Below are 20,775 nucleotides of genomic sequence, written 5' to 3'. Positions count from 1 at the left end.
CCGTTGTTGGCATTATACATATATGTTGCAATGGAATGCGGTCACTGGGTAGACAATGTCTAGGTCGACAATCACTGGGTCCACCACTAAAGGTCGACACTTAGAAATGTCAACATCCCCAAGGTCGACATGGACAAAAGGTCAACAAACGTTTATGGTCGACATGGAAAGGTCAACATGCGTTCTCAAGTTTTTCCCCCATTTTTTATTAATACTTTACTATCCAAGTGGGCATGAAGTGTGGCTATAATAGTGGGCAGCATGGCACCATGCCCGAAGCATGGCGAGCGCAGCAAGCCACTCGAGGGGACGCACTACATTTATAAGGTGCCCATGTTGACATATGTCGACATAGGCTCAAAAAGGTTGACTTTTGGTATGTCGACCATTTCAAGGTGTCGACCTAGTCACTGTCAACCATTAGTGGTTGACCCAGTGACTGTCGGCCTAGATAATGTCTACCATTTTTACCGTAACATGTTGCATTAGATCTATAATGCAACACATGAGCTTATTCCTGTGTTTTGATTTTCTGTCTTTCATTTTCCATGCGGTAAAAACATATATATATATATATATATATTTTTTTTTTAACATGTGAGAGTTTTGTCTATGATTAATACCCCTTTGCTGCAAGGACCCCTGGATGTAATCACTACCACATGTAATACAATCATTTTCCTTTATTTTATGCAGCTGCAAAGAAAACGCCACTTTTTATAGAGCTGAAATAACTCTGGGCTGTGACTGTGAGCCAGTCCAGATGTGAGAGCACAGCGCTCTGACGAGGTGGAACCGGTCTAACTACAGTGGTACCAACCAATGAAACCTCTCATTGCAGCACCACTATTAGAACTCAAGACTACAAGGTATAATCTGTTTAGTACAAAGTCCAATGGGTGCATTCAATTAAAAATGATAACTGGGAGGGGAGGAGGTTTATTTCCCTGGCACCTCACAGTCAGTACTGAGAGTTTTCCTCACAATCCACTCTGAGCAGAAAAATGTGCAATGCTTAGTTACCAGAATTAGCGGTGATTAGTACATCTGCACATGGTCACTACACATTGCCCCTGATTAAATGCATCCCATAATAGTATAAAGCAGAAGAATGTTCATGACTTTTACTTCTATAAAAATGTGTATATGCAAATACAATGGCGGGGTTATTCAGACCTGACCACTGAGCTGCTAATTTGCAGAGCCTTGCGATCAGGTAATTACTGTCCAGCCAGATTGAAAGCCCGCCCATTGGAAATTTGTGAATTGATGTGCAAGGCTTACAAAAAGCGGGAAACGGTCATCTGTCAGACCACACTTAGTTCGACAGTCATTAGGTCGACCCCGGAAGGTCGACTGGCCCCAAGGTCGACAGGGTTAAAGGTCGACATGGGTCAAGGTCGACATGACTTAATGTCGACATGGGTCAAGGTCGACATGGTTCTCGGTCGACAGTCATTAGGTCGACATGAGTTTTTCACAGTTTTTTGAGCCGACATGTGCCGACAGGCGGTATTTCATGCCCTACCATCCACATGGGCGTGGTGGGAGAATAAAATAGTGTGCCGAGCGTATCGAGGCACCGTGCCCGAAGCATTGCGAGGGGCTGCGGTTCAAGTCCAACTGTGTCCATGTCGACTGTGTCGACATTCGGGTAAAAAACCAGTGAAAAACTCATGTCGACCTAAGGACTGTTGACCTAGAACCATGTCGACCTTAGCCCATGTCGACCTTAACCCATGTCAACCTTTAACCCTGTCGACCTTGGGGCCAGCCGACCTTCCGGGGTCGACCTAAGTCTGGTCTGACAGATGTACCGATTCCCAAAAAGCTTGCGAACATCTATCTAACCTGCCCAGGGATTGTACCTGTGAGTTTCATCATCTGCTGCTTTCTTTCCAGGTTCAGCATCTCTTGTTATCTGATTGCACTGTGCTACTTCTCATTTTGGGCGCTCTCTAGGGATAGAAGAAAGGCCACTTATTCCTGATTAGTTGTAAACTGTGGGAGGTGTATGGTTTATAGTGGGATCACACAGTGCGATGTTGCTTGTGATTCAATCCTGATTCGACTGGGATCTAATCGGGATCAAATGGTACGTAAAATGCATTCGATTTGACTATATACTGTAGTACAGATGCCTGAGAAGACTATTAGAAAAAACATTTGATTTTCTATTTGATTTTGCTTCTATAAGCAAAATCGAGTAGAAAAATAGTGCATATCTCACCGTGTGTACCCTCTATAAGTCTAACTAAAATTCTATGTAAAATTGAGCGGTCCACAATGTGGGGGCAACATGCCAGAGCGTTTAGTATTTACTCTGCATGCAACAAGGTGTATTTGCATCCCTTGCAGTGGCACAGACAGCAGCAAATTGTTAACCCAAGTAAACCCTTTAGTCCTACAATGTACATATATCATGCATACGCTATACAGTATATGCATTTATAGAACTTCATTTGAAACATTGGATGTCAGTGCTAGTGTACTATTTGGTTGCTGTTTATTTTCTATTTGTACCAGGGGGGTTCCAAATGTTGGCAACCTTTTCAAAAAAATGACAGCTATTAAAATTGCATTTTAGTAATGTATCACTGTAAATGTTTTGTTGTCTAATCCTGCTGCTTTTCATACAATGGTGTTGAATTCAAACTGGCCCCAAGTTCTGGCAACTGGATCAAAGGGCCTAATTCAGAAATGATTGCAGGGCACATTTTGTTAACAAATGGGCAAAACCAAGCTGCACTGCAGGAGGGATAAATGTAATGTGCAGCATACAGTAGTTGCCTACCCCCCCCCCCCCCCCTGCATTCTCCAGGAGACTCCCTGAAATGACAGCAATCTCCCTCTCTCCCTCATTAGTCTACCAATCTCCCTCCCTTTCCTAGCACTTTAGCTATACAGTAGTATCTATTGCTAATTTTGGGGCTCATCTACATTTGTATATAAGTAATTAAAAAAAATTCCTCTCAGATGTAGCAGTGCACACCCACGCTTCTAGGTGCCACGTTCACAATCTCTTTTCACAATCTCTCCATATATGGAACTAGACACGCCCTTTGGGTGGAATATGACACGTCCCCTCTATGGGGCGTTGTTCAAAATTCTACTACCAACTATAATCTCCCTGAAACTAGTTTTCAAAAGTAGGCAAGTATGTGATTGCTTAGGGGCCCCAGTGCATTGGTTTGCCCATATATGGAACTAGATATGCCCTCTGGGTGGAGCATGACACGCCCCCTCAATGGGGCTCTGTGTAAAATTCTATCACCAACTATAATCTCCCTGAAACTAGTTTTTTGTAATTTCTGTGTAGAGTAAATACTGGCTGCTTTATTCCTACACTGCTATTTAGATTTCAGTTTAAACACACTCCGCCCACATCTAATGCTGGGTACACACCTACAGATTTATCTGTCCAATCTATATGGGGGAACATCAATGTATGGGAGCACAGGAATTTGCTCCCAAATGCTGGAAAACAAACAAATTTATTCAGATAAATTGGTTAAAGTCGTTTGATTTATCAAATTAAACCAAACAATCATTTCCTACAATTTTTCAGTGTTTGGGAGCAATTCATCAATTGCCATTTTCTCCCATACCTGCAGATTTTTGTTCCCACCAGACAGATTGGACAGATACATCTTTGTGTGTGTACCCAGTATACCTGCAGGTATGCAGTGCACGTGGTTTTGCCCGTTTGCTAACAAAATGTGCCCTGCGATCAGGTCTGAATTAGGCCAAAAGTGTATATAACTATAAACTGTAGTGCCTTACAAAGTACCTGTTGTTTATGAAGGATGTAATATTTATGCTGTTCTTCTGTTACAGGGGTCTAATGACTGTGGGTGTTTATGTTGCCACATTCCATATTGCTGCATATTGCAATGATTACATATTGCTGCATATTGCAATGATTACAAAGCATTTTGCCTGCAATTTAACTGAGGCTGCTCAATTCTCCCCTCACCAGTAGCCAGACTGCTGGCGAGGAATTCTGGCAATCCACGCACAAGTGGCTATGTAATAAGAGTTGACATGTGAGGGCATAGGCAATGCCATGTCAAGATACTGGGCCTGATTCAGGGGTTTGATGCTAGTAATCCCTGGTCAGGCCCATAGTGTGTTTGTTAATCACTCAGATGTTACTGCTGGTGTCTCATATCGGCCACTTATATACAAAAATTAGGAAATCACATCAGATCCATGAGCAAGTCTATGCTGTTTTTAGATGGGGTGTCTCATTTAAAAAGCCTTCACCTCTCCTACTGCAATTGAATATGTAACGCAACACTTAAACGAAACCCAGAAAACAGTCCAACATACACCTGTGTTTTTTCAGACCCCCCCCCCCCCCCAACTCACCCAAACGCTGGCTCCCTGTCAATTATTCCTGTCAATAAATTCTCATCAAGACTGCTGTCGCAAGACCATTGTGCAGTGCCGCTGATTCACACACATAGGGGGGTATTCTGGTTGATTCGCAAGGCTGCAAATTTGCAGCCTTGCGAGTCCACCAATCCCTGCCTTTCCAATGGTGTCTGGCCGCCACCCGTTCACCAGGTAAATTCGCATGCAGGGCATCTGAATGGATGTTACACAGTAACATCCATTCGCAGCCTGGTGGGATCCGCCCCCATCATTTGAAGGCCGCCGACCATCGAATGATGGCGAAGGCTCACGCATATGTAAGGTTGCTTCAGACCAACCTTACAGATGCGTGTCTGCTCGGGAGGAAGTAGACGGGCAGCTGACATCCGGTGATCTCAGCTGCCCGCCCCCTGCCTGTCCGTCATGCCTCATTAGCATGACAATGCTCAGCGTTCTCATGGGGAATACCCATGAAACGCTGGACATTCCCATATGATAATAGGGCAGCTGCTGCCCCACAGCCCTCTCGGCCCCCCCGCCCGCAAGGTTGCTTGCATGCACCCAGCGAACAATCTGTTCACCGTGGCCGCACGCAACAAGCGCAATAAAAAAACATCAGTCCCAGTGCAAAGGAGCGGCACTTGCGATCCGACATGAATAAGGTCCAAACTGTCTATGTGTATACACACAAACACACACACACATAAACACACCACACCTCCACACACACACACACAGTGCTATTAACGGTCCAGTCTCATTTAAATAAGCATCTGGTTGAATAGGAGAACGAATTTTTTTAAGTGGTTTTGCAATATTTACACACTACCATAAACGTTTCTGTCAATAGTTTGTTTGAGCGTATTCCCACAATATTATATTAAGGGATTCTTTCCCTGCAGTATGTTCTGCCAAACCAATTACCAAAGCCCTCTAGTAAGTAAGAAACTGGCACGATGGCAAACAGTAGTCATTCATTCAGATACAGTAGGCAAAGTACACATGGATGTCTAATCGTGTCATTTCTACATGCCCAGAAACATTTTGGTACATGCTCATAATCTTGCAAATTATCATTTAATAGCTAATTATTAAATGGACCAATAGAAAGACTCCAAACACTAATATTACTTATTTTGTTCTGTATAGTATACTCAATATCTGTAATTCATTTTTATGTTAGAATTATTTGTAGTTTTTTGCTAAGCACTTTATGGGGGAAATTTACTAAGATGTGTATTCTACTTCACATGTGATGTTGCTGTGGGCAACCAGTCAGATCCTGTCTACTATCTTCTATCTAGAGGGTGCTAAAAAAATAAGTAGATTCTGATTGGTTGCCCATAGCATAGCAACATCTCATGTGAAGTAGAATACACATCTTCGTAAATTATGCCCTACGCCTTTTTCATCACAGTGCAAGTTATGAATACTGAGTAAAGTTGCACTTCTTGTGATCTTTTTAGATCAGGATTAGACAATCTGTGGCTCTGCAGCTGCTTTTGGAACCACAAGTCCCAGCATGCCCTACCAATTTTGCTGGATTTTAAGTCCGTCACCACTGGAGAGCCACATATCATCAATCTTTGTTCTAAACCTTTTATCAAATAGTTTTCTTCATAAACTTTTATCAGCCCCTCACCTGCAGTGCCAAGCAGCGGGCATCACTGCTCTGCAGCGCCGCCCTCATGTCCTCCACCAACTCCCTGAGACTGTGGTTCTCATCCTCCAGCATCTGGAGCTCATCCACTGCTCCTGGCTGTCCCGTCACACTTGGGCACTTCCTCCTCCTCAATGGGCTACGCAGCCGGATCTGAGCCTGAATGTGCTCGCTTTCCTGCCCCATGGGCAGACGGGGTGCCCCTGCTTTAGAGCTGAAGTAGCCACACAGCCTGGCATGGAAGTGGCGAAAGGTGAGGCGCTCTGGGAGATTGTCCAGAAGCTCCTCACACTCCTCTATGCCCGGCTCCAACTCCAGCACCTTACACAAAGTATGGAAGTCCTCCCTGGAGATGGTACCCTCACCTTGCCAGTCCAGGTGATGGAAGACCTCCTGCAGGTACTGGTCAAGCCCAGTGGCTAGCACGATAATCTCATTCTCCAGCCCCTGGTCCATACCATAGTGATGAGCCAGGACACTGACCAGCCACTGTGTCCTGCGAGCCGGCCTGAGTGGGTTGTATGGGTCATCCAAGAGCTCCATGCTCAGATCACGGGTTCCTGTGCATCCTCGGGTGAATGTATGTGGGGGTCACGTCCTCTGTACGGTGGGAAAATAAATGGCTGATGTGTTCCATGCAAACACTCATCTCTCTGTGGCTATACAAACTTTAAGCATCTTGAACTTTTGTGTTGTTCTTGTTTACATTAGTGAGCCTGGAATAATGTGTGCAACTTGTGAATGTGTCATATCTGTGTAGTGCCACAGATATCCTATTATTGGTGACACTTAAAGTCCTTTTGCAGCATCCTATGTGTTTTTCTGAGCCATGTATTCATGAGAGGAAGTTCAGTGTAAGGAAGGAGAGCTGTGTGTGGGAATCAAACTTTCCTCTGTGCATTTGTCCTTTGTGTAAGATGCAGGGTTGGTTGTGTCCTGAGCTGAGTCCTGTGTGTGGAGTGCCGGGCAGTGTATGTCGGTGTAAGCCCTCTTGGTGTCAGAGCTGTGTGTGTGTGTGGAGTGCACGGCTGTTTATGTTGGTGTCAGTCCTGTTCTTGATGAACCAGTTCCCCGCCTACTAGCAAACTATTCCTCAGACGCATCACTTGAAGGGAGGGTCCACACAAGATTGCTCTGGACTGTGCTGTCCTGCAGTTATTATCTGTCACATCCTTGCGATGCTAATCCTGTGATCTATGATGGAAAAACATACCTAAATATGTTAGTCAAATAATCTCTGCACATTAGTAAAAATGAACTAAACAAATTGTTAAAATGTTTAAACTGTTACAGTTATGAAGATGCTAAATTCACATTTGTTTTAACTGCAAATTATTACACTTTTCTATTTGTGTTACTTTATGTGAAACATATATACTGGTAGATAAAATAGATAGATAGACAGATACAGTATGCTGTGCACACACGGTGAGATTTGACATTAGATTTTGACTATATAGTCAAAATCGCATGCAGATTGTACAGGTTTTTTACCTTGCGATCCCGATGCGCGCTCCTGCAACAGCACAAATCGAAACCCAGATAGACAGGGCAGCAATGACTATATAGTGCAAATCTAATGCAGATTGTATGAATTGTATGTAAATAGTACAGAGATACTGTAGCAAAGATTGCATAGCACTCGAATCTTAAGTCAAATAGCAAGGGAATCTCACCGTGTGTAGAAAGATAGATAGAAAAACACACAGCAATAGAAGTAGCGACCTTAGGTGTTTTATGGTGTGTACACACGGTGAGATTCCGTTGCTATTCGATTTAATATTCGAGTGCTATACAATCTTTGCTATCTCTGTACTATTTACATACAATTCTCTCTCTCTACATTAGATTTGCACTATATAGTCATTGCTGCCCTGTTTATCTGGGTTTCGATTTGTGCTGTCCCGGGAGATCGCATCGGGATCGCAAGGAAAAAAAACCTGTGTGATCTGCATACGATTTCGACTATATAGTCAAAATCTAATGTCAAATCTCACCGTGTGTACACAGCATAAGTTTCTATAAAATTCTGACTGTCATATTAGATAAAGTATAAAATGCATTTAATTTACCAGAAAAAAATAAAAGAATAGCATATAAAATTGTACCAAGTAAATATTACTAAATAAATTAAATGTACAAAAAATGGAGACTTCTAGAAAAAAAAAACAATAAATGGTGACACTTTAAAAGTCAATCAAATTGTAATAGCAATCAAAAGAAAAAAAAGAAGAAAACTGTTGTTTTTGAAAATGGAAGCAGCGTCTCCTTCTAGAGAGGTGTAGTGTGGGAAGGTCCAACACAACCAATTTGTCACAACATGTAAAACACGGCTTAGCTGTTTTTCCAAATGTAGCAAGTAGATGGATTCTAAAAAATTACTGCAGCAGTAGAATTTGTATAAAGTAAAAGATTAGAGAAGCAAAGTTTTTGAAAAATCACAAAGCATAATTTTTGCAGAGTCCAAGGTAAGGTGTCCCATACATGGCACAATAAAACCAAGACGCATGTGGACACATATGTATCCACATCTGTATAACAGATCATTGATGAAGTCTTATATATTTGCTATATACTTATCTTTGTTATATTCTTATATCCTTTGTTATATATATATATATATATATATATATATATATATATATATATATATATATATACAGTGCTCGAATTGGAAATTTTAAAGTGGGGGTATGAAAAAATAAAGGATTTATTTATGCGCGCTCTCCGGAAAAGGGGGCGTGGTCACTGAAAAATGGGGCGTGCCTTTAAGTGTAGCGTACCATACCACATGGCCCTTATATACCACACTACTAGGACCCCTTATACTATCTAGTACTAGTGCCCCTTGCACATTGTGCCACACTGTATGAGCTAAAATTCAAGGACAGCAAGGACAAATGGACAGAGTGACAGCAGAGAGAGACTGACAGCGGGAACACAGAGAGAAAGTGACAGACACCGTGATGCCCAATATACATTTGCCACACACCATGTGATGCCCATTACAGTTATGCCACACACTGAGATGCCCATTACATATTATGGCACATAAGTGCCACTTACCAACATACTCATTGCTAGAGGGGTTCTTTCTCAATGCCTGAAGTTACATGATTGATTCCGGGGGCTTCCTGCTTGATGCCAGGTCCTCAAACTCGATGCCAAGGATGTTGTTCGTTGCAAAGGGGGCTTACCACCACTGGATGGGAGAGTAATTTATTGTGGGAGAGCAGTACCAGGAGAGAGGGCAGAAGAACATATTGGGGACAGGGATGCAGAGAGAGCTACAGGGTGAGAGGGGATGCAGGGGCAAAGGGGGTGCAGGGTGGGAGAGGATGCAGGGTGATGCAGCATGAGAGAGGGGTGGTGCAGGGTGTAGGGTGAGAACTAAGGGTATGCAGAGTGAGGGGGTTGAAGGGTGGGAGAGGGCAGCAGTGAGGAGAGCCGGGCTCCTGCAGCAATATCAAGAGAACCCAGCTTCCGTCCGCGGTGCCAGATAGGAGAGCCATGCTCCTGTGGTGGAGAGTGGGGCTGCAGCGGTGGGAGAGAGAGAGCCTGGTTCATGCAGCGGCAGGCATGAGGGCCAGACTCCCGCAGCATCGAGCTGAGTTCCAGCGGCGGCTGCGGCGCGGGGCGGGACCGGGCTCCGATGGAAGCAGGGATGAGAGCCGCTGCTCCCCACAGGTAACCCGGTGGGGACAAGCGGGGGGATGGGGAGCAGCACTAGCTGCTCAGGCGGGGGGGAGGGGGACCGGGCTCCGATGGAAGCAGGGACGTGAGCCACTGCTCTCCACAGGTAACCCGCTGGGGACAAGTGGCGGGATGCGGAGCAGCACCCTCCTGCTGTACACTTTTTATTTAATAAAAATTCTTCCCTGGGTCAGTGGAAACAAAGTGCTGGTATGCCATACCGCTGCATACCGGCCCACTTTGACCACTGTATATACATACATACACAGTTGTTCTCATAAGTTTACATACCCTAGCAGAATTTGTGGTTTTCTGCCCATTTGTCAGAGAATATGAATGATAACTTTTTTTAAATTCATACTTTATTTATTCATTTTTTCTTTTAAAAGATATATAAAAAAGGCATTACATTATACATTTTTAACCATTTGTTGTCCGGGCAGTAGTCATTTAACATATTTCATAATTCAATTTTACAATTTTCCATTTTGTCGCATATCGAGATCCTCCGTCTCTCTTCCCTTTTTTTACCAAGTGGTTTAGGTGTCTATTGTGTTTATACTCTATCGTCGTATACTTAAACTAGTGTCGTGATCTCTAATTTCACTGTGCGTGATTCTTCCATTATTTTATTCCGTGTTTACAGTGAGCTTTATTTCTATTTCTATTCTCAATTTACAAATAGCACAACCAGGTGTATATAAGAAGGACACATCTCGGTTGTATCCAGTTATACGTGTTTATATTCATATTTATTTACAGTGTTCACATGTATTTATTACGTGATTTATATTTTAGTGTTAATATCTTATCCTTATCCTTATCTTTATTAGAGAGCCGTGGAGCTCGACATGCAATTTCCATATTATCTTAATCAGTACAATTAGTTTCATAGCAGAGATTGTCATTGCATCCTAATCTATTGCCTTCAGCTTCTGGTCACCAAGTAGTCTTCGTGGTTATCCCTTTACATCCCAACAAACAATTTAACTTACTTCCTAACATAATAATTCTCCATTCCCTCCCCTCCCTCCCTCTCCCTCCCTCGTTAGGTTGACTCCTATTTCCTTGTTCTTAACTACTCTGTCTCCAGATTACGCTATTCCATCCTATCTGTATTCTGCTTCTAAGGTACATTTTCCTGCCCTTTCCTCCAGTTACTCCATACCTTGTAAAATGTAGGTACTGTACCTCTTGCTAGATGTGTAAATTTTTCATGTGACATGGTAGTCTTGACCAGAGCTTTCCATGTACCTATATCTGGGCCTTCTTTAGCTAACCATCTTCTCGCTATACAGGTTTTTGCCAGCGTGATTGCAATGATAAAGAATTGTTTCTGGTACTTATCCATTGGCCCCCTTTGAGTGATAGACAGTATGCAGGCTCGGGGCGTACATATTTCTTTAGGAATTCCTATGGCGCTCAGTTCTTTAATTACGGCTTCCCAGAACCCAGCTACTTCCGGGCATGCCCAAATTAAGTGCCAAAATGATCCTATATTCCCTATACACTTAGGACAGTTGGCATTTTCCCTTCCTCCTATCCTGTGCAGTAATTCTGAGGTCATATAGGTTCTATGCACTATATAGAGCTGGATCTGTTGTAGACTCGCTTGGTTAGTTGCTAAGCGTATATCTGCTAAAGCCCCCTGCCAATCCTCCATTGAGATGGGTCCTATATCGACCTCCCACTTGTTTTTCAACTCCACTAATCCATCATCATGGAGTTCCTGACAGAGGGCCCCATACAGATAGGACACTTCATGTCTCCTAGGGCTTCTTATTAGCAGCTTTTTAGTCAGGGAGGATTCCAGATTAGGGGTGTCTTCACCAAATTGGGTATTACAAGCATGTCGCAGTTGTATGTACCTGAACAAGTATTTATTAGGAAGTGAAAATTCCATCTTTAATGACTGGAAGGACCTAAATTGCTCATTCTCATATAATTGTCCTAGGTCACTAATTCCCTTCTCTTCCCAGACTTTCCTCACTTGCAGTTTCTTTAGTTGTGTTAGAACTTTAGCATTATTAAGAGGTGTTTCTGGGTCTATGCCCTGGCTCCCCAGTAGTCCCTCCACTTGCTTCCACACTAGAATCAACTGCTTAACTATTGGTGGCCATTTGCGTTTCATATTTCCACTCAGCAGTAACTGCAGAGGTGTATGCCCTGTGGACAGAATTTTAACCAGTTCTACCATGCTGTCATCTCTGGGCTCCCCTTGAATCAAGTTTTTTAAGTGAGCTATTTGTGCTGTGAGATAATACAGCCAAAGGTTCGGCAGTGCCAGCCCACCCTCCCCCTTTGGCCTAGTAAGGGTTTTTAGTTTTAATCTAGGTCTCTTATTGGACCATATCAGGGAGGAAATTAACCCCTCTATTTGCCGAAATATTCGTCGTGGAAGGTATACGGGGAAGTGCTGAAGCACATACAGAACCTTCGGCTGCACAACCATTTTCACGAGATTCACCCTTCCAGTGACTGTAAGCGGGAGTCGGCCCCATGGTTCGATTTTAGATTTTATGTACTCTATTTGTGGGGTTATGTTTAGCTCCTCGAATTTGAGGGCATCTCTTGCCACCCAAATGCCCAAATACAGGAACTCCTCAACCCATTTTAGAGGGCTCGGGGTAACCACCACTGGCGGGCAGGGTCCCTCCAGGGGCAGAATGCCTGACTTATTCCAGTTAATCTTGAGTCCCGAGTGTCCCCCAAACCTCTCCACCATCCCAACCACCTCCGGCACTGCCTCAAGGTGATTATTCACAAACAAAAGGATGTCATCCGCATATAATGCAATCCTGTCCTCCCTTATTCCGATCTTAATACCGTTAATTTTTGTACTTTCCCTTATGAGGCATGCCAAAGGCTCAATGGCCATAGCAAAGAGGCCAGGGGACATCGGGCACCCCTGACGTGTACCCCTCTTAATCTCAAAATTAGGGGAGATATAGCTATTAACTGAAACTCTTGCTGTTGGAGACTGGTATAGGAGCTTTGTCCAGTTAATGAATACTGGGCCAATCCCCACCCAGTCCATAACTTCCCATAAATAACCCCATTCTATGGTATCGAAGGCTTTGGCCGCATCAAGTGTGATAACGGCCGCATCCTTCATACCATCTTGCTGGGCCTGTAGGTGTAGAAATAGCCTTCTCAGGTTGGAAGTTGTGGACCTTCCGGGCATAAAGCCTGCCTGATCCCTATGTATCACCTCTTCTATAACTTGGTTTAACCTGTTTGATAATACTTTAGCTAGAATTTTTACATCATTAGTCAATAATGAAATTGGCCTATAGGATTCGACTTCTTTAGGATCTTTATCCTTTTTAGAATCACTGTTATCAGAGCCTCAGACATTGAAGCGGGGAGTTTATTATATTTGTACATATCATTGAATAAGGCCAGGAATTCACAAGAAAAAAAATTTCTATGTTTTTTATACAATTCCTGGGGAATCCCATCCATCCCTGGGGCTTTGCCTCCTGGAATTGCAGCTATTGCATCTTCTATCTCTTTTACAGTAATGGGAGCATCCAATACCTCCCTTGAAGTTGACGACAAAGTAGGGTGACTTATAGTGGACAAGTAGCTACGGGTTTCTGCTGCTGTATGTACCTGGGAAGACTTATATAGTTGGTGGTAGAACTGCATAAATTTTTCAGCTATATCCGGGGTTTGGAAGACTGAGCTCCCCCCACTTACTTTAATCTCCGTCACTGTATTGGCTGATCTGTCCTGTCTGACAATACCTGCGAGGAAGCTTCCAGGTCTGTCCCCATCTAGGTATCTCCTATGGCCTGCATATAATTCCCGGTACTTCTCTTTATCAGATAGGCATTGAAGCCATACTTCTTGGGCCTCCTTCCATCTAATTTTATTTTCCTCTTTATTATCCTGGAGGTATTTAGTTTCTAGACTACAGCAAATAGCTTCCAATTTCCTCTCTTTGGCTATGATTGATGCCTTAAGACCGGCTATATTTCTTATTAAAGTTCCTCTAATGTTGGCTTTAAAAGCGTCCCATATAATCTCTACTGGAGCAGAACCATTATTAACCGAAAGGAATTCAAGCCACCTGTCCTCCCATTCCTCCCCTGACTCAAATTGTGTTAGCCAAAACGTGTTTAGTTTCCAGAATGAATAGCCCTTTCTCTCTCCCAGGTCTATTTTGCATACTAGCGGGGAATGGTCTGATATGCCTCGTGTTAGATAGTTAATTTCCTGAATACTAGGGATCAATTCTTCTGTTACCAGAGCCATATCGATCCTTGAGAAGGAGTTAAACGTGCTAGAGAAACAGGAGTATTGTTGCCCATCTGGGAATTTTTCCCTCCAAGCATCCCTCAGCCCCATCTCTTTTATCATATCAGCGAAACCAGTTCTCCGCCTCGCTCCCCCAGCACTCCCCACACTTTTTCTATCCAATATTGGATCCATGATGTTATTGAAATCCCCCATTATTATGACGAATGAATGATAACTTACAAACTTTTCTTTCACTCATGGTTAGTGGTTGGGTGAAGCCATTTATTGTCAAACAACTGTGTGTACTCTTTGTAAATCATAATGACAACAGAAACTACCCAAATGACCCTGATCAAAAGTTTACATACACCAGTTCTAAATACCGTGTATTGATTCCTTTAACATCAATGACAGCTTGAAGTCTTTTGTGGTAGTTGTGAATGACTCTCGTTATTGGTACTTCTTTACTTTCGCAGCGCCAGCATGGCGCCGCGCTACTTCCGGGTTACGCTCGCCACAAACTAAGTAAAATAAACAAAGTTAACGCCATGCCAACATGGATAGTTCATACCTCCACTATCCATGTTGGCATGGAGTTGATTCTAATTAGTGTGGCGAGCGTAGCGAGCCACCGAGCCCGCAGCGTGGGCGAGCGAAGCGAGCCCCGCAAGGGGACTCTGACGCGCGGGGCCATGCTGGCGCCGTGAAAGTAAAGAAGTACCCGTTATTTTCTCAGATGGTAAAGCTGCCCATTCATCTTGGCAAAAAGCCTCCAGTTCCTGTTAATTCTTGGGCTGTGTTGCATGAACTACACGTTTGAGATCTCTCCAGAGTGGCTCAATGAAATTGAGGTCAGGATACTGAGATGGATACTCCAGCCTTTACTTTATTCTACTGTAGCCAATGACAGGTCGACTTGGCCTTGTGTTTTGGATCATTGTCATGTTGTAATGTCCAAGTACATCCCACGCGCAGCTTCCAGGTGGATGAGTGCAAATTTTCCTCCAGTATTTTCTGATAACATGCTGCATTCATCTTACCATCAATTTTGACCAAGTTTCCAGTGCCTTTGTACACATCCCAAAAACATCAGTGATCCACCTCCGTGTTCCACAGTAGGAATGGTGTACCTTTCATCATAGGCCTTGTTGACTTTCTCCAAATGTAACATGTATGGTTGTGGCCAAAAAGTTCCATTGGTCTCATCACTCCAAATGACTTAGTTCCAGAGGTTTTGAGAGTTGTAGCATCAAAGTTGAAAGCTCGACCTCCAGATGAATTCATGGAAATTCTGGGTACTGTTAGTAGTCCTTCTTCAGCGGATCGTAGTGATCAAGTAAAAACAGTAAAGAATCAGAAGCTGCTGCAGGTACCTTGGGCCCTGGTCATGTAGGGCCTTGAAAGTGAGTAAGCCAATCTTGAAAAAGATTTGCCATTTTACAGGTAGCCAGTGAAGGGTGTAGAGAATGGGAGTTATGTGGCAGGAGTGGGGCTGGTTAGTTAATAGTCTGGTGACTGCTTTTTCTACCAGCTGCAAGTGGTGCAATTGTGTTTTTGGGAGACCCAGGTAGCGAGCATTGCAGTAGTCTATGTTCCTTAGATGATAGAAAGAGCATTTGATTGTGGCTGACACCTGATTTTGAAGTGTCTGGCCACTATCTAGGACAACACCAAGATTCCACACATGATCAGAGTTTTTAGTCCTGTGCCCCCCAGGGTAAGACCTGTCAGTTGGCTATGCTGCTGCCTTGTCCTATGATTTATTATCAGAACTTTTATCTAGGTTCAGTCTCAGCCAACTGGCACTCATCCACTCCTGGAGCTCAGCTAGACAGCCATTTAAGATTGTTATTGTGTTATCAGTGCCTGGAGCAAAGGACAGGTACAGTTTTGTATCATCTGCATAGCAGTGGTAGACCAGGCCATGACGTCTGAATATGTCACCCAGTGGAATCATGTATACTGCAAAAAGCATGGGAGATAGTATAGGCACTGGTGGTGAAGAGTATACTCCTGATGAAACTCTCTGTGACCTGCCAGTGAGAAATTATTTGAAGCAGCTAAGGACTGTTCCAACCAGACTACAGAAATTCTTCAGGCGCTCATTTAGAATCCCATGGTCAACGGTGTCAAATGCTGCAGAGAGGTCCAGAAGGATTATGATTGAACAGTCTCCTCTATCCCTTGGTATTAGAAGATCATTGAGCACACATACCAGAGATGTTTCTGTGCTATGTCTTCTCCTGAATCCTGACTGGAATGGATCATGAATGTCATGGGTTGACAAGTGGGGCTCTAGTTGAGCTGCAACCACTTTCTCAATAACCTTTCCCAGAAAAGGTAGATTTGATACTGGCCTGTAGTTGGTCATGCATATAGGGTCTAAATTAGATTTTTTAAGAAGTGGTCTGACTATTGCTTCCTTTAGTGGTTCAAGAAAAACGCCTGTCTGCAAAGAGCATTGAACTCTTTTTGCTAATACAGGGCCAATTATTTCTATATACCCTAAAAGAAGCTTGGATGGGGCAGGGCCCAGATCACAGAAAGAGGGACGCAAGAGTCTGGAAATTCCAGCAATGTATCCACTTGGTCAAAGATGTCCCATGAAGGCAGGTGTCTTACACTGGCAGGCTTGGCATGTTGGTACTCCTTTGGTGTCACTGTGGGGATTCCAGCCCAGATGATAGATTGATGAAGAATTTAGCAAACTCATTGCATCTTGACTGGGAGAGGGTTACATCAGGCTGCAGGCATGCTGGTTTGCAAAGCATCTTCAGCTGTATTTCAGCTGAGGTTATTTGTGGATTTTTCTTTGCATCCCAAACAATTTTCCTGTCAGTCGTGGCTGAAATTTTTTTTGGTCTACCTGAAAGTGCTTGCTTTGGTTTCCACAGAATCCCTCATTTTCCACTTCCTAATTAGAGTTTGAACACTGCTGATTGGCATTCTCAATTGCTTGGATATCTTTGTATATCCCTTTCCTTTTTTATTCAGTTCTATTACCTTTTCCCACAGATCCTTTGACAATTCTTTTGCTTACCCCATGACTCAGAAACCCTGTGCTTGAGTAAGGTACATCTCCCCTCCTTTGCCTATGTCATAGGTGACTGTGTAGCTTTGAATTGCCTTTTGCTCCTCTTCCATTCTCTGCAGCATATAGAGGGTAGAGTTTTACCTTGTCACTACCTCTTGTTTAAGGTGATTGGGTTTGCTGGTGCTCCAGACTTCTGCAGGCAATAGCAAAATGGTTCAATTTTGCAGGCCACCGCAAGCATCTCCTGCACACCTCTGTCGCTTTTCAGGAAATTTATTTATTTATTTACAGTTTCTTATATAGCTCAGCAGATTCCGTTGCGCTTTACAATAGTAGTCAGTGATAAAACAAACTGGGTAACAACAGACAGACTTGGGGGTTAGAGGGCCCTGCTGCAATTTATAGATTGTAATGGAAATGGTATATATAGGAAATGCTGCACCACCAAATTTATTGTGTGGGCAAAACATGGGACATGCTAGAATTTGCCCAGATTTAATGCCCACACAATATTGATGGTGTTATCAAATACCACAAATCCCCTGGAGAGTATAAGTGGGGTAAGCCATTGTGCGATGATTTCCCTCAGTTTCTCTAAAATGTCTCTGTATTGGCATAGAGTGCTTTACCCATCTGTCAGGATCACCTCTGGAGTTTTGCTTCAATCACAGGCACACACATCAGAAAGCTCTTTGTAGTAAAACTTGTTTATATAATGAAACTGAATACATAATACAAACTTAATCAGAACAAGCTAACTGTATATGAGCAGCAATCACTGCATGCTCCATCTCACCTTCATGTCACATTCAGATCTACTCCATCACACACAGGAACAAACAAGTACAATATACAACACAGATACTAAAATACATGCACATATGCATGACAGCTCCACCTGCTGTCCCTCCAGTATTATTGCATATCAAGTCTGTTGTAAAATCTCAACACTTTGTACATCCTGGGTATCACCTGCCTAATCGAGATGGGATTTGGTACCGGGACACTCTACCTCCATAAATTGTCAAAATTCACTGTACTTATGGTGGATACTGGACGAACGTCTAACACCAACATAATTGTCAATGCCGTAGTTGCAATAGGATGACTGCTGTCATACTTCCTCACAAAGGACTGTTGGATGGTCAGTTGCTTAGTAAAAGTACTGGTGTTGCGATTTCCTCTCTGGATTGATGAATGACTCCCAGCAGCAGCAGCAGCAGTAGATGTAGCACTGTAATATCCTCCCCGGATCGGAGAGTAGTCAGTCATGCCAGTGACATGGGCTGAAGGAGTACTTTCCATCCTAATTGAGGAGGAAATTGATGAGAAGGGAATTGGTGGTGTGGATTGCAGGCGCTTGGATACAACAGGAGGACAAAGGGATTTAGCTGTCACTGGACTGCTTACGCTCTTAGCCTAAGTGTCAGGACTTGATAGTAACTTATGATGAACGCACTGTAGATGATGTGATAGGGTGGATGTTCCTAGGTGGTTAACATCCTTACCCCTACTAAGATTACCTTCACATATGGTACTACATATGGTGACACAGTTGTTGTCCGGATTGGGGTACAAATATTTCCAGACACATGAAGTGGATGTTTTGGTATTCTGCCCAGGCATGTTGATGGGCTTTTACACCCATGAACAACAATTGTCTTGCCCAGTGCCTGATTTAAACAAACCACATCACCATCAAAATCCTTGTAATTAACTTCCACAGTACCAGCTACATCTATGTCCTCCTCAGCACCAGCTACATCAATATCCTCCTCCTGGTGTACTTCAACAGTGACACCATCAATCACAATATCAGGAACTGTATTGTGTGTGCTCCTTCCAGCATTTGCAGAGGGCAAATGCTGGAACAACACTTCCCATCTAGTGTTGGGAATGTCAGGCATTGTAACCACCAACACACTTGAAGTCTCCTTGGGGATTTGTGATACCATCTTAGAATGTAAAGTTTTGTGCTGTGCTTTTTACCAGCTTATTTTTTATTTTCATTTTGAGAGGGGGAGGGCTTCCATCGTCATGTGAAGCTGAACCAGTAGTTATGAACATAGGCCAGTGCCTTAGCCATTCCTTGCCACTCCGTGTTGGAAATGGCATATTGGCAAGTTTACGTTTCTCCTCAGATGATTTAAATTATTTTTTTTTGGTCATTTTACTGAACGTTGGCTTTTTGGATTTGAAATGCCCTCTACTATGATATTGGGATTCTGCTTTGGCAGACGACGTTGATGGCCTTTCATCGTCTATGTCATGACTAGTGGCGGCAGCTTCAGCAATAAGAGGAAGTGGGTCTTGGTCTTTCCCTATTTTATCCTCCAAGTTTTCTCCATTATTTTTCTGTAGTGAAAAAATGGTGTCTTAGTGAGCATACCCAATACACAGCAGGCAGCCCCTGTTATTATGTGTCACACAGTGTACCCAATACACAGCAGGCAGCCCCTGTTATTATGTGTCACACAGTGTACCCAATACACAGCAGGCAGCCCCTGTTATTATGTGTCACACAGTGTACCCAATACACAGCAGGCAGCCCCTGTTATTATGTGTCACACAGTGTACCCAATACACAGCAGGCAGCCCCTGTTATTATGTGTCACACAGTGTACCCAATACACAGCAGGCAGCCCCTGTTATTATGTGTCACACAGTGTACCCAATACACAGCAGGCAGCCCCTGTTATTATGTGTCACACAGTGTACCCAATACACAGCAGGCAGCCCATGTTATTATGTGTCACACAGTGTACCCAATACACAGACAGCGCCTGTAATTATCATGTGTCACACAGAGAAAACCCAATACAGAACAGGCAGCCCCTCTAATATTTATGTATCACACAGAGTGTACCCAATACACACAGGCATCTGGGATCCCCCCTGCCTGCCACTGCTCTGCTCAGCAGCAGGGAATAGACCATGAAGCAGAGGGGCTGGTGACATGGCTAGAAGCTCACAGAGAGCTAGTCATGCCCCCATAGTGCTGAAAGATGGGGGCTCATGCTTAGACCACACCACATTTTTGGGTGCGCCAAGCAGGCGCCCCTGATCACGGGACCTGAAATTTGGGAGGCATTGTTAAGCACCTGCCGTCAACACACACAGCAGCTGTCCTATATCCCCCTTACCCCAAGCACACAGCAGTGGCCATTCCTCCAGTACAGCACCTGGACAGCACCTCACAGGCAGGACGATAAACCCCCCACCCCTGGCCTAAGAACACAACATGGCTAGCACAAACACCACCACCCCCACTCCACATACACCAGCTGGCATCTGACACCTCCCCCCCCTCCCGCTCCAAATCACACCAGCTGCCATCCAACACCTCCCTCCCAAACTCCACATCACATCAGCCACTATCCCTTACCTGCCCCCCCCCCCCCCGCTCCACACACCAACCAGCATCCGACACCCCCACCCCACCACCACACACACCAGTTGGGATATGACACCTCCCTCTTCCACCTTACACATGCATCCGCAATCCCCCTCTCCCCCCCAAAACATAGCGGGGGTGGCACCTCTATCCCTCTCACCTCCCGCAGCCATCTGCCTTTGCCGCAGCACTCACACATAGTAGCTGTGACATCCCCTTACTACCCACAAAGCTTACATAAAAGCTCACAAATCATTGGGGGAAATTTACTAAGCCAGCCATATACAGCTGATCCCCGTACAAACAGGTACAAACGGGATCGGCCGTATACAACTCGGAAAATACAAATGGTGAATACGACAAATTTACAAA

General features: G+C 43.9%; 1 protein-coding gene across 1 annotated transcript in view; it reads right to left on the bottom strand.

Moving 5' to 3' along the window:
• EFCC1 (EF-hand and coiled-coil domain containing 1) overlaps positions 1-20,775 on the bottom strand; it is a 118,162-nt gene that overhangs the window by 76,925 nt on the left and 20,462 nt on the right. Inside the window, exon 3 of the mRNA XM_083156435.1 lies at positions 6,020-7,231. Within this exon, the coding sequence (XP_083012561.1) occupies positions 6,020-6,580 (561 nt within the window). The 5' untranslated portion in view covers positions 6,581-7,231. The remainder of the gene's footprint in view (positions 1-6,019; positions 7,232-20,775) is intronic.

The sequence above is a fragment of the Crinia signifera genome, chromosome 8 (genome assembly GCF_055691185.1).
Source record: "Crinia signifera chromosome 8, ASM5569118v1, whole genome shotgun sequence".
Lineage (NCBI taxonomy): Eukaryota > Metazoa > Chordata > Amphibia > Anura > Myobatrachidae > Crinia > Crinia signifera.
Note: the sequence above shows the minus strand (reverse complement) of the source record. Positions and strands in the feature narration are given on the sequence as shown.